Genomic DNA, 14,358 nt, shown 5'->3' on the forward strand with positions numbered 1-14,358 from the left:
TTGGGCTGTTATTTCTCCATCAGTAAATAAATATAGCTGGAATTTTGCGGAAGCAAAGCCACCCTGGCATTAGATCAGCACTTAAAATGGAAATTAAAAGTACTCCTAAATAAAATAGCAGAAACCAAGAACAAGGGTGTAGATTTTAGAGTTAACTCAGAGCTACTGGAAATTAATCTTATTGTAGGGCTTTAGCCCAAAACCACCCACTGAGTCAGGACTTGGTCACCTTGTTCTCCTTCAAAAGCTACAACACTGTGTGTTCAGTGTCAGCTCCTGAAGGCAACTGGGACACAGTGGGTGGTTCATGTTCCTTCCACATGAAACCCTGATGCTCTGCCATAGGAGTTTTTCCCAAGATTTCACATCTGCCTCGGGAATCTTCTGTAACCAAGTGTCTGATGCTAGTGAGTATCAAGCTGTTTTGGCATTTAGATATCTAAATTCCTTCCAAAGAAGCCACAGAAAAAAAGAATAATAAACAGTACCTGCTGACATATTTTCTCTCTTTTCATGCCTGTCCTTAGCAGTGGTCTTGTGTTGCCTGTTGTACACAGGTTGCAAAACACCACTTGCAAGGGTGTGGATGCAGCAGCAGGATGCTTATTTAGGAATTCTACAGAACATCCTACTTCTGACACCCATACTGAACTCTTGGTATGTTTCCTTCACCCTAGTTTTTGTTGTCAGCTCAGCTATTATTAAATACCTTATGTTTATTAAATACCTGAAATGTTTATTATTAGCACCTTTTTATTATTAGCTCCGTGTTGCTCAGTTAATATACGTTGAGTGAATCATGGAGTCACAGAATGATTTAGGTTGGAAAACACCTCTGATATCATTGAGTCCAAACACTCTCCCAGCACTTCCAAGGCCACCACCAAGCCTTGTCCCCAAGTGCCACATCCACATGGATCTCAAATCCCTCCAGGGATGGTGATTCCTACACCACTCTGTGCAGCCTGTTCCAGTGCCTGACCACCCTTTGGAAAACTCTGTCACCATGCAGAGTGGTGGCCAACTCCACCTCATGCATCCCGGACAGCCTGAAAACCTTTAGCTATGGGAATCTTCTACCTGGCATCATCCCACTTAGTGGTTCACTGTTCTCCCTGTTTAACATTTGGCCTCCTGTCCCACTGAACTTCCCATTAATGCAATCAAAGCCTCTCAGTCCTGGCTTTGTCTACATGGATGTGCCTAGTGAATCCTTCCTTTTGTGCAGGAAAACTCACATGAGGATGACTGGAACAAGATGATCTTCAAGGTCCCTTCCAACACAAGCCATTCTATGACTTTCTCTCTCCCCTCTGTCTTGTTGAAGTTGTTTGACCTCAGTTCTTTCCATCCTCACACACAGATGTGGGGGTTTTTTAAGACTTCTGATTACCCTGGTCATTATTCACATCTTCTCTGAAGCTTCAGATCTTGCTTCAAAGGCTCTGAGAATCCTGCAACCAGCCTTTAAAATCAGAGAGGCTGGGAAATGTGATGCATCACCACTAACATGACAACAAACTACATCTCATGCTGTGGTTTGTCCTAAAAATTGGTTACATTTCTTCATCCAATGAACTTTCTGATGCCATCTGGGGTGGTGGGGATTGCGGCATTGGATGGTGCAAGTTCCTACCTCTGCCACAGCACCTGCTTAGGCAGGAACACACAGGTGGCTAAATTTTGGGACTAACCAGCCCTGGATCTCTAGCCTGCTATGCAATTCTGATTTATGGCATTGAAAAAAGCCCTAAGCCACCTAATTATAACTGCTGGCTACCCAAAAGATAGCAAATACGAGAAGTGATTTACTGTCACACTGACATGCTCTGCAGTCACGATGACAGGCACAAAATGGAACTTTTCTCTACTCAAATGCTCTCTTGTGGTAAAGAAGAGGCACTTCATAACTGCAGAAGCAGAAAATGGAAACAGCTTATTTCACTCCTGGCAGCTTTGTTAATAAAACACTAGGAAAGCAAATAATTATCTGACATGCAATTACATTTAAGCTGTTTTCCTTGGGATAAAAACCCAACAGCGTGAGTCTTGGGCATCTGATTTTATTATCCTGTCTGGAAAGGGTGTATTGGATATTTGAAATGGATACTCAATTTATGCTTTGTTATTGAGCAGACTGAGCGTTGGTTGTCTACTTTTGCTGTGTTTTACTGCCAGGGAGTTTCAGAGTGGCCAGGGTAAAGTAGGAACCTTTCTCCTAGACTCTTAGAAGTGGAAAGAGTTTGCCATTCAGGTGACTTTTGATGAGGAATTTTGGCGCCCAGTCTCTGGTAGTTTTTCAGAAGCTCACGGCAGGACCTCACGGCCTTGGAATTTTGCCAGCACTGCTTCTCAAACGAGCAGATCACAGAATCATGGAATGGTTTGGGTTGGGAGGGACCTTAAAGACCTTCTTGTTCCAACCCCCTGCTGTGGGCAGGGACACCTGCCGCTAGACCAGGTTGCTCCAAGCCCCATCCATGTATTGCTTCTTATAATGTCAAAATATTGAAGGTGCATCACAGTTGATACATTTGCTGTTTCCATGAAACTCTGAATGACTTTTATTAAAATTGAAGAACAGCTCTCCATGCCCACAATTCGTGGTTTTTCTTTACATCTTTAATTGCATTAGAAGTTTAACATTTCTTGCTGTATGATATTTTCCTATTCCAGCAGAATAAAAAGCTTAAGAAGCTGCTCTGCAAGCTCTGGAGGCATCAGTGTGTCCTGATCATTGCCTGGTGGATGGTTTATGTTTCAAAGTTTGCATGATTAAGGAAAATCTGAGGTGTTTATTTTAATTGAAAATTTAATCCTTGTGCTTCCCAGGGACGCACTAGTTGTCAGGTCTGTAAAATCACATAGTAAATAAGAAGCTTTCCAAAAGCACTGTAGCAGAAGGTGCTGCTACTTTCAAGTCAGTTGAGTACTTGTGGAGGGAGGGGGTGCTGATATTGGGGTGGGGGAGTCATCAGATACTTTGGGTTTGCTTTCTGGTTCATACTCTCAGTCCTAGAGGCAGAGGTGGAGGAGCTGGACAAAGCAGGGTCAAGGTAGGACTTCCACTACATTATAGCACTAACATGTGATGTAGCTGATGTAGTTGAAGCTGTGTCAGGTCAGGGCAGGGCATTGGATTAGATGATCTTTAAAGGTCCCTTCCAACCCAAACTGTTCTGTGGTGGAGGATCTGGCCTCTGGTAGCAAAGACACGACTGGCTGTCAGTGTTTTGAACAGGTTCCACTTGCTGTGGGAGCCAGCAGCAGAGCTGAGCTGTCAGCTGGTCAGCAGCAGCTCCTTGAGGATCAAGGAGCTCCCTGCAGCACCACTGCACATCTTCATATTGTCATCTTTGGGAGGATGTTTGTCTGGTGCTGTTTGTCTTATTTCTGAGACTTGGCTGCTTGGGATGCCTAAAAATAGATCATGGTGTGTTTTTTCCTCTTACAAAAACAGGGTGAGCATTAAAGAGTGAATTCCTTCGCTGATTTACTGAAAATAGCAACCCATGCTAACATCATCTAGAGATCAGTATATAAACATGCAACCCCCAAGGGTATTAAAATGTCTTCAGATTTAGTGGGTGTTTCTTGCAGTTATTAGGTGAGAATTTAGCAGGCAGTGAGTACTCTACTTCTTGGCATTTGCAGAGAGTCAGAGAATCTGGATAAAGTTCAGTTTGTGCCTCAGTGAGCAAAATGTATGAGACTGTAGTGTCTTCAATATGAACATTCTCAAACAAATCACACCTGCTTATTAGGGGTCAGTTTTGGGTCTGATGCTGTTTAACATCATCTTCAGAGATACGGACAGTGGGACTGAGTGTTCCATCAGCCCTCAGCAAATTTGGCAATGATACCAAGCTGTGTGGTGCTGCTGACAGGCTGGAGGGAAGAGATGGCATCCAGAGGGACCTGAACTGCCTTGAGAGGTGGGACTGTGCAAAGCTCAGGAAGTTCAACAAGGCCAAGGGCAAGGCCCTGCACTGGGTCAGGGCAACCCCAGGCACAAACACAGTCTGGTGGGAGAATGGATTGAAAGCAGCCCCGAGGAGAAGGGCTTGAGGATGGTGATGGATGAGAAGCTCAACATGCCCCAGCCATGTGCACTCAGAGCCCAGAAAGCCAAATGTGTCCTGGGCTGCACTAAAAGCAGTGTGGGCAACAGGTCATGGTGAGTGATTCTCCCCCCATTCTCTGCTCTGGTCAGACCCCACCTACAGTGCTGTGTCCAGCTCTGGGACCTCAACATAAAAAGAGCATGGACCTGATGGAGTGAGTCCCAGAGGAGGTCACAAAGATGCTCTGAGGGCTGGAGCACCTCTGCTATGGAGACATACTGAGAGAGCTGGGGGTGTTCAGCCTGGAGAGGAGAAGGCTATGGGGAGACCTCAAAGTCCCTTCCAGCACCTAAAGGGGCTTCAAGTGAGCTGGAGAGGGACTTTGGACAAGGGCAGGTAGTGATAGGAAAAGGGGGAGTTGCTTCACACTGACAGAGGGCAGGGATTGGACATTAGGAAGAAATTCTTCCCTGTGAGGGTGGTGAGGCCCTGGCACAGGTTGCCCAGAGAAGCTGTGGCTGCTCCATCCCTGGAAGTGTTCCAGGCCATGTTGGATGGGGCTTGGAGCAACCTGGTCTGGTGGAAGGTGTCCCTGCCCATGGCAGGGGAGTTGGAACGAGATTATCTTTAAGATCCCTTCCAACCCAAACCATTCTGGGATTCTATGATTCTGTGACCCTCTGTGTGCAGCTCTGTCCACTCCACATGATGTGTGGGTACACACTGGTGGGACTGAAGGACCATCTCCTCCCTGCTAGGTGTTACTGGAGTACTTTGCAGACCAGAGCTGATATTTCTTGGTTGTTGGGCAGGGGTATCCAACAGTTTTTAAGCCCATGAGAGTTAAGACAGAGTAAGGAATCCAGAATTTGATTCTTTTTAAAACCCATATAACATGGCTGGGCACAGCAGTACATGTACAGTTCCTTTCTCTGCGAGCCTTGGAAGTTGTTTTGGATTGAGTTTGTTGTTTGAATCAAGTAACATTTGCTGTATGCGTCTGATTTTGCTGGAAGCAAGGCAAAAGTTCAAACTAAACTCTTGACTTCGCTACACATAAAAATTCCTTTTGTAGGATGTGTCTGCTTTGATCTCAGTTTGACTGTTTGTCTCTTCTGCATCTTGCATCTCATTTATATTCCAGCAGGATAAAACGAACTTGATAATGGCCTTTTAGCTTGTCATCTTAAAACACATGCTCAGCCTGGAAGAGCCAATAAAAGTCATACTTTATGAGAGTCTTACGGTCCAGTGGTTGGGAATGGACTGACCTGGGGGCTGCAGGGACACATGCAAAGTGGATTTCATATGGATCTTGTTAACTAGTGGTGTTCAAAACAAGCAAACACTTTAGCTTTGGATCCGGGCACTGTTCCAAAATTGATTGAAGCCAAAGAAAGTCCTTTCACATCTTTACCAGGCATTCATGGTGTGTTTTGTTTCCCATCGGGAGCATCTCCCTTAGCCAGGGTGTCTAAAAACCAAATGATCACATGTGAGCAAGTCACCTCACTGCCATCATAGCCTGGGGGAAGAAGTGGGTACCTTCAGAGTTACAAATATCAGGTATATACACCTGTAAGAGAGATGGTTGTGAGTTGTCTTCTGAAGTTATAAGTTTCCCACCACTCACCCTAAAAAGATGTTGGTATAGCTGGTTCAGACTTAGGTCAAAGTCAAGTGAGATGAATCCCACTATCAGTGCAGAAATTCAGTGTTCCATGTGCCTGAGCAGCTGTTTTCCTTTAGCTGTGATGATTTGGTCTCCCTGGGGCCACAGCACACTCGTCACCTTCTCTGCCTCAGAGAAACCTGTGCTCACCTGGAGCTCAGCTGCAGCTTTGATGTAGGTTGCAACTTCAGTGGAGAAGAGTAAACAGCCTTTAGTTTTGCAGAAGGTCCCTTGAATATGCATGAACAACTCCTGCCAGCAGAGATGGTGCAAGCCAAGAGAGCAGAGGATGTTTTGACGGTCTCAGCTGAGTGTGGAGGACTTGTTAGAGGCTGTGATTCAGCACTCTCCAGCTCTGACTCTGCTGCCAGCACTGGTTTGCTGCCTGGTTAGTGAGTCAGCAAACTTGCAGCTTCCCCATGCCCTTGTCTGGATTAATATTTACTGAGCCAGGGGACGGGGACTGCTGCAGGCAATGTCTGCAAGGAGGATAAAGTTCAGTTCGGAAGGTGGTGGGAAGAAAGCAGGGTGTGCTTCAGAGACGTCCAGCCGCTGGGACTCTTGGCTGGGATGAGAAATCTGTGCTGGGCCACACCTATTCAATTGTTTTCTTTTACAATAAAGCTGCTGCAAGGGCGTGGATATGTCTGTCTGGAGAGCTTTGGTGAGTTCCTTAACTAGGAGCAGATGTGGAGTTGTGAGCCTGCAGCCTATGTTATCATTTACACTCTATAGTTGCACTGTAGTCTGCAGTTTATATTTTACACTGCTGTAATGCAGATTGCAGGTTTCCTTGACAAATGACTCCAGAGTGAAAATAATTGGATACGTAGGTTGATTATAGAATCTTTTAGGGCTCTTGAAAATGACCACTAAGATCATCGAGTCCAACCATTCCCCCAGCACTGCCAAGGCCACCACTAAACCATGTCCCCAAGTGCCACATCCACACGTCTTTTAAATCCCTTCAGGGATGGTGACACAATCATTGTTCTGGGCAGCCTGTGCCAGGGCTCAACAACCCTTTCAGTGAAAAAGATTTCCCTAATATCCAGTCTAAAGCTCCTCTGGCTTAACTTGAGGTTATTTCCTCTTGTCCTATTTCTTGTTATTTGGGAGAAGAGACCAAACCCCCACCTGGCTGCAACTTCCTTTCAGGGAGTTGTAACAAGTGAGAAGGTCCCCCCTTGAGCCTCCTTTTCTCCAGGTTGAGTTCCCTCAGCTCCCCCAGCTGCCCATCATCAGATTTGTGCTCCAGAACCTTATGTTATGTGGAGCACTGGATTGTGTTGGTGTTTGTTCATTCTAGGGTGTGGCTGACAGTGATCTGGGGCTCACAGTCATGAGCCAGAATTCCAGGTATCACACAGCTTCCACTCCCTGAGAATAAGAAAATTTTAACGTGTTCCAGACTGAAAGCTCAGAACTTGAAGCAAGGAACAACACACGAAGAACTGTTTTAAAGGTACATGGAAACTAGTTTAGTCTTGAATTTTTGGGGGAAACCCCCAAATTTTCCCACTGCGGTGTCTTGCATAAACATCAGTGAATAAGATGGCACAGGACTGCAGATTTTACACTGACTTGCAGCCTTGCAATAGTTACTTGGAGCAACTATTATGCCATCCTGGTAAATCAGTCATCACAGTGCACTTATGGGTGGATTGGTGTCTGATGTACCTCAGGAGAGGGGGACAGAGCTTCCTTCTCTCTCTTCCACTCCATATGGTTTTGTTGTTTTCTTCAGCACACTTAGAGTGGAGATAAAGCACACAGAGGAAGGATCAGAGGGCCCATATGAGCAGCATCTCGTACAGAAATGCAATCAGCTATTCATAGCAGGAGCAGAAACAGATGGCCAAAGCTTGTTTAGCCAGAGAAACCAATGCTTTTCAAGCTGCAAACCCTGATGGGAGTTCTAGGTACCAATCTCACGTATTTTAGAACAGCTTTATGTTTTCTTTGTTTCCCTTGTAGCTGTGCGAAGCAGAGAGTCTGGGGTAGGGATCTGAAAGATTGCTTTGAGGAACAGAATATGGCTTCTGACTTAGAGTGTTGAAACAATGGCTGATTCTCCCTTGAATAAAAAAAGGCAGCAACTCTCAGATGCAGTCACGTTCTGCTGTTAATGCTGAAATTGTCTGGAAGAAACGTCTGGAATTGCTTGACATTGTCTCATGCGTTTCATCCCCACCATTGTTAAGGTTCGTTAATGATTCCATTATTTGCAGAAATGGCTTTCTAAAAGCAATCTCTGGGTTATATTATTATGTTGTTTATATTATATAAATGCTCAAGGACTAGACACGTATTAATAGAGAGCCTTGTGATTGTGGAGCCAGCAATTACTTGAGTGGTGATTACTCCATCACAGACTCTGCTGACTCTCAGCACTTTGGACGGGAGGATAAAATTCCTTCTGCAAATTGGAGGAGATAATTTTCTTTGGAATAGCGGTTGTTACACGGTGCTGGAAACCCTCTGCATGCAGATAAGCCATAAAAGCCAGTTAGCTTTAGGCAATGCAGTGGGATGCTGTGGAATAGACTGTCATGGTGGAGAGCCTTATGAGTCACCAGGGGTGTAATGAAGATCCTAAAGGAGAGCTCCAAGCCCTCCAGGAGAGGATGTGCTGGGTGGAAAACCAGGCAGCTGTAATCATTTCTACTCCCTGTGCTTCTTCCATAGTGTGTCCCAGGTATGTGACACTGGGGTAGGGTGGCCATGGGAGAAGGGGTGATGAGGTGCTTTGTCCTTCCTTTCCATGGGGTAACCACTGTCTGTTCCTTACTGTGTCACTGCATCCCAACAGAAGAGGGCAGGACTTGGTCCCCCAGAGATGAATAAGAGCAGCACTAAAGGAACGTGCAGGGCAAGGTCAGGTGTTTAAGACTGCTAGATGGTTACCCCAAGGATCCAAGAATCCCTTCCTCCCCCTCTGGGTACAGTGGAGTCACAGGCTGCCTCTTCCATTAGGATGCCATAGGACAGTTCTCCACATGTGCCAGCCTCTTCTGTCCAAAGGATGATCCAGCTGGGATTCTGCTTCCCCCCCTCTGCTTCTCCATGTGTCCCGACTCCTTATGGATGAGAAAAAGGATCACTCCATGCACACATACCCCAAGCACAGCTCATGTTACTGTGTAAAACGTGGGAGATTGCAGCAGGGTGCTTTAGGAAGCCCAGGATGGGACATTCCAGGCCAGCGATTCTCCATCCTTTTCAAACCACTTTGGCCTTCCTCACAGCTGATAGCTTCTCCCTCTTTGGTGGGGTAGTAGGGGATGGAGGAACAAGCCCCCAGCCAGGAATGTCCACTCCCAGTTGATAACAGAAGCACAAAGACTATAGATAAAAGGCCTACACTTGTGCCTCTTAAAAACTCAGCAGCTTTGCTACCAGATTCTGGTAGAGCTGAGCTGCCTTTTCGGCCTTTTCCTTTTTATTTCTTGTAGTTCCTATAGCAGATACCTTGAATACCAATGGTAAAGCTTTCTCCCTACAAATTCTTGGATAAGACTTGATAGTAGGTCTCTTGGTGAAGAGCTCTGAAGCCAGGGCTCTTCAGAGGTGTGGGTAACACCTCCTGGCCAAGAAAGCTCCCAGCACAGTGCTGGCTCCACGAGTGGATGGGGTCTTTTAAGAGCTGCAGAAGTTGTGCAGGTGGATTGACACTGGTTTGCTCAGAGAAACTTTTCCATTGCTCCAAGTGAACAACTTCCAATAATATTAATAATTGTAATAAAAGGGAAGTAGAGGAGAGAGAAGATGTCAGGGAAAGAGGGACAAAACATGTCCTAGGTGACTCAAGGGAAGTGAGGAAGAAATGTAGACCAGCTATAGCCTGTATATATTTATCTCTTGGTTGTGACAATTTTTATAGGGCGTTAGAAGAGCCTGCTCCAATACCACTGCTTTGTTATCAGACACAGAGTTGGGTGTCACTGGCTCTTTTGCCCCAGGCTTTCCTGATTTATACACTCTATAGGAGTTCCATTATTCAAAGTTTATTTAAAATAATTGCTGTAATCATCCGCACATTGTCACAGTGTAAGGAACCAGAAAATTGCGTTGCATAATTCCCTTGCAGTTGTCTGAGAAACCCCTGTCTGCATTCCCAGCACAGCGCAGAGATTTCATGTGAAATCCTTCCTTTCCTGCAAAGGAGCTTTCAAGTTCCCGAGGCGCGGTGGCTTCATATATTTATATTTTATCTGCCGCGCTTAACAATCGAATGAGGGAAAAGTGTTAGCGGAGGTCAAGCATTGTTTGAACGTGTTGCAAATGGTTTCCCAGGGAAACAGCAAATCACTACTCATAGGCTCCTGCAGCATCTCCAGAACAACATCCAGCCACCAGCCCTCGCCCCGTGTTTGCCGTAGTACTCGGGACCAGAGGCGATGCAGAACAGAGCCGGAGTGTGAGTAGGAGAGCACTTCCAAAGGATGAAGAAACATTCGGCAAGAGTGGCACCATTACCCTCTTTCAATGTTTCAGAATTAAATTCGCCTGTGCCAGACGGTAAATGCTCTTTTTTTCCCCCTCCTGTACATCTAATCCTAGGCAGGAATTCGCTCCGCATGCTCCTCCTGCTCCATGCAGACTAACGGGAATGTGTGTGTGTGTGTGTGTGTGTGTGTGTGTGTGTGTGTATTTTAAAAGTAATTCTCAGGTAGCTTTTTGAGCACTTTAATATCATCTGGGATAAGTGCAGTTAAATTTCTGTTGCCTGTGTTCAACTGCTGTGTGAATGGTTTCTGATGAAGGAACTGGTGTTCAAACATGAACAACTGATAAAGTTGTTGTACTTCAATTCTGTTTTTTAAAATTATGTGAGATTAGGTCCATATAATGTCATTGATGTTTCTGGTGTATTTTAGTAGTGTGGTCTAGATTTATTGTTTTTGCTGTAAAGGCAGAGGCACCAACTTTTTTGTGCTTGCTGTCCCTCAGCTCAAGATAGCAGTTGTCCCCTTGAACTGCTTTTTTCCCCTTTATTTTCAGAAGTGTCAGCTCTGAAGCAATTCCTTAATACAAAAGCCACAAGAGAGAAATTGGGAATTCTTTTGTATGGTCTTGATCGGACATAACAGCCTCATTCCTTTAAGAGAGCCCACCAACTTCCCATCACACTTCAGAATCACTGGAAATGCAGGGATGTTGTCCAGCGTGAGATTTGACTGCACTGACAGTGAAACAGAAATAAAGCCGAAAACTTACAGAGGGTATATGTGCCATATAAACCAAGGATCGATAGGAAAGCTTTTCTAAAAACATTCTTAATGTTCAGGTTCAAGTTTTTGTTTTAAAATGCCGGTAGAAGTCTTGGGCTTTAACTGCGCTGTTCAAGTTTATGATATTCACTGTCAGATGTATTAAAGAGCTGTGTGGTACTTTCTGAAGTTGCTTGTTGTGCTAGAAACAACCTGTTTTCCCACCAGGCACATTGGTAAGAACTCTGGAGCAGTAAAATGGCAAGGTGTGTGCTGCCTCTGGTCTGAGCAGACCAGCAATGAAAATGTGATTCCTTTTTGTGAGTTAAATTCAGCGCTACATCCAAGAGCAAAACAAAGCAAGAGCCACGGTCCAGTGCTTGTCAGCAGAGCATGACTTCCAGTTCTTCAATCTACCTGGCTCAGGCTGGCTTAAATTACCAACAGGGCTGGGTTTTGATAGACCAGGCAATAGTTTGTGTCGTTTTTCTTGTAATTGTATGTGTGCTATGAAGAATTCTGCGGGTTTGGTAGTTGCCTGGTGCTTCTTTCTTGAAGGAAAAATGCTTTAAGGAAAATTGAAGGAGCTGCCTGCTTGTTGCTGGCACACCAGGTTTTAGGATGTGTGATGTTGTAATTCATACACTTACCTGTTTTTTGGGGAGCAGTGTTATGGGCAGGTGAGCTGGTAAAATGGGGTGATTTGCTGCTCTTTGTTTTCTGAGAGCTTAGACTGGGCTCGTGTCCTGCCAGTTGGTGAATGGAGAGAATTAAAGATTGTCCCTGCCCCACACATCTCACAAACTGGGGTTGCCTTCAGCTTAACCAGTCCAGCAGCTGTCAGGTGCCTCTGTTAGACCAGTCTGAACCATTCTCTCCATGCTGGGCTGCAGCAGCAGTGTCAAAAACCGCACTAGGAAAAAAGGGCAATAGACTGGAAGTGACTACATGACAGCCCTTGTCACATCCAGCAGGCTGAAAATGGAAAGGTTCTTGCTTGGGATGGAGCTGGCCAAGCTGAATTAATACTGGACCCATACATTAAATGTGTGTGCAGCCAGTTGTTGGGTTTTTTTAGCAGGTATTCCCAGAGAATCCTAATGGGATAGGGCAGCCATCTTCCCAAGAGCACTGTGTCTGTCTTCCCTTTCCTTGGCAAGCATGAGGAGGGCACATGGAAGAGATTCCAGAGCAGCCTGGGGCTCTGGGCCTGTGTGCTGGGAGGAGAAGCAGGGGAGCAGTGAGCTCTGTGTTGGCAGCTTTCACACAGTTGAGGTTTGTGGCTTCCTAGATAACTTCTGGTAGAACCACAGCAACTGCTGACTCCCGGATAGTGGAGTGAAATCCAGGCAAGAAGACTCCCTCAGCAGTGAAGAGACACCCAGATGCTTGCAGATAAGTGGTCAGAAAGTGCTGCTCACGTGGAAAGAAACGGAGCAGAGACAGCTACCAAGAAGGGCTGGTGTGTGGGTGGGTGGCTCTGGAGGATGTGAGGTGTGTGCCAAGCTGACACCACAGCCACCAAATACTTTTGAGAACGTGCCTTCACCTCAGCCTGACCATCCCCCTTTCCCCAGCAGCAGCTACAGCAAGGGGACTAAGTGTACCCAGGTGGGTGGTAGGGACAACTATCTCAAATATGCCATCACGGAAAGGCAGGGATCAGACCTGTGAGAGCTATTACCTCAAGGGCAGCAGGGAAAACAGATGGAAGTACCTCCTGGGGTTGCAAAATGCAGCAATACAGAGATAAATACTTACTTTTGTCCCAGCTGCTTACTTGGGAAATGTTTCTTTAACCCACCCTTCCTCAAGGGTTTAATTGGACTCTAAGTCAGGCAAGGAGATTGAAGCATGTGCTCAGTGTCTGAGACAGTCAGGTTTGGACTCATCCAGATGCATATAAATGTAAGCCTTGATAAGTACCGAGAAAGTTGTTGGAGCTTCCTGGAGTCAGCAGGAGAGCTGGACACCTCTGAGAGGTGATTCACCTGCTAAGATTGGTATGTGAGGGAGCAGGAATGAATCACTCCCTGGAGGCACCTCTCAGCCAGGAGAGGCAATAGTTTGTGTAGGAAATGAACACAAGCAGTGTGTTGCTGGGCTGTCTGTCAGTGAGCTGACTGCTTTTACTCGTGGATCTGAGGAGACCCATGAACCAGCCTGGATTTATTGCAGTGTTTCTTGAAAAGTAGAATCTGTATTGTGGTTATTTATTAATGAGATGCATATGAGTGATTTCTGGACTGTTCCGGGTCTAAACCCCTTTCACAACAACTTCACGTCAAAGCAGCCTCATGGCTTTCATTGAAACTGCTCTTGATTTACAGTGGTCAAAGTGAGAGTTTAATTCAGAATGTCTGTTTCTTTTTGGAAATGTCACTAAATTCCAGCAGCGACAGGATTCATTTTCAAAGGACTTTTTTATAGACCGATAAACTTTTGTTTTGGAGTACAGTGTATAAATTTTGAAATGATTGGAGTCACATCTGATACAGTTTATTACAAAGTTTCTAGGAGAGATTTTCTTTGATGGGATGGTGCGGAGCTTTGAATTAAATGATTTGTGTTTTATCTGGCTGTCAGTGCTGAAGTGGTGGGAAGGTGGTCTGATCCCAGGCCAGTGAATCCTGCAGTTGGCTGGAGTTAGTGTCAGGTCAAGTATATCCCTGGATAAAATAAAGTCCCACAGGCCAATTGCAGCAAAGAATATCCCTTAAAATGTGTGTCCGAGGGACTCACTCAGAAGCTTTTTCTGAGGTGGTCTCAGAGGGACTGTTTATGTAAGCAAGAGCTTAAAATAAAGTCTTGGCTCTGGAGCTGCAGTAAGGGGACAAAGGGTCATAAGTCCTGGGGGTTTTTCCCTCAGACATGGATGTTTTGGCTTCACCTGAACAAAACATCTGTCAGTCCAGCTCCCTCCTCCTCAATAGTAGTCTGGTGTGGAAGTGAAGTACCTCTGTCATCCTTCTCAGAGGCTGAGCCAAAGCTCATGAAATTCAGTTGCTCTTCCCAGGAACTGGGGATTGGATCCACCGGGGATTGGATCCATCTCCAAGATGTGGATTTGTTTGCTGGCATGGGCTTTGCTTGGCAGCTTGGCCTGGCTTTCCCCAGTAGCCCTTAGCCAGAAATTTGCTCTCTGTAACATTCATGGTGTGGAAGGGTCTTACAGCCTTTCACATGACTTCTTTACGAGTTGCAGGGGTAGCAGAGGGAGAGAGTTTGTGTGCCTGGTCCTGCCCTTCCCAGGCTTCATTCCGGACACAGTGTCCAGGTGGGTAAGGAAGGATCAGCAACAATCAGAGGTTCTTGCTTGGGAAGAGTTCGGTACTGAAGGAGGAGGTGTCCACAACCTCACTGGAGGCCAGAGTGTTATAACTCTGGAGTTATGAGACATCGACAGAGC

The 14,358-nt window shown here is 45.7% G+C and overlaps 1 protein-coding gene across 4 annotated transcripts in view; it reads left to right on the forward strand.

Annotated features, from left to right (window-relative positions):
- Positions 1–14,358, forward strand: part of SLC35F4 (solute carrier family 35 member F4) — a 118,428-nt gene that overhangs the window by 72,620 nt on the left and 31,450 nt on the right. Inside the window, exon 1 of one of the 4 annotated variants that reach the window (XM_027702673.1) lies at positions 10,179–10,257. The exons of 2 other annotated variants lie outside the window; for them this stretch is intronic. In XM_027702673.1, coding sequence (XP_027558474.1) covers positions 10,182–10,257 — 76 coding nt within the window. In that variant the 5' untranslated portion in view covers positions 10,179–10,181. Of the gene's footprint in view, positions 1–10,178; positions 10,258–14,358 lie in introns of those variants that run through there. One more of the 4 variants, XM_027702671.1, reaches the window with a different exon arrangement.

Source organism: Neopelma chrysocephalum, unplaced genomic scaffold, assembly GCF_003984885.1.
Source record: "Neopelma chrysocephalum unplaced genomic scaffold, ASM398488v2 Primary Assembly neopelma1_191, whole genome shotgun sequence".
In the NCBI taxonomy this organism is placed as follows: Eukaryota; Metazoa; Chordata; class Aves; order Passeriformes; family Pipridae; genus Neopelma; species Neopelma chrysocephalum.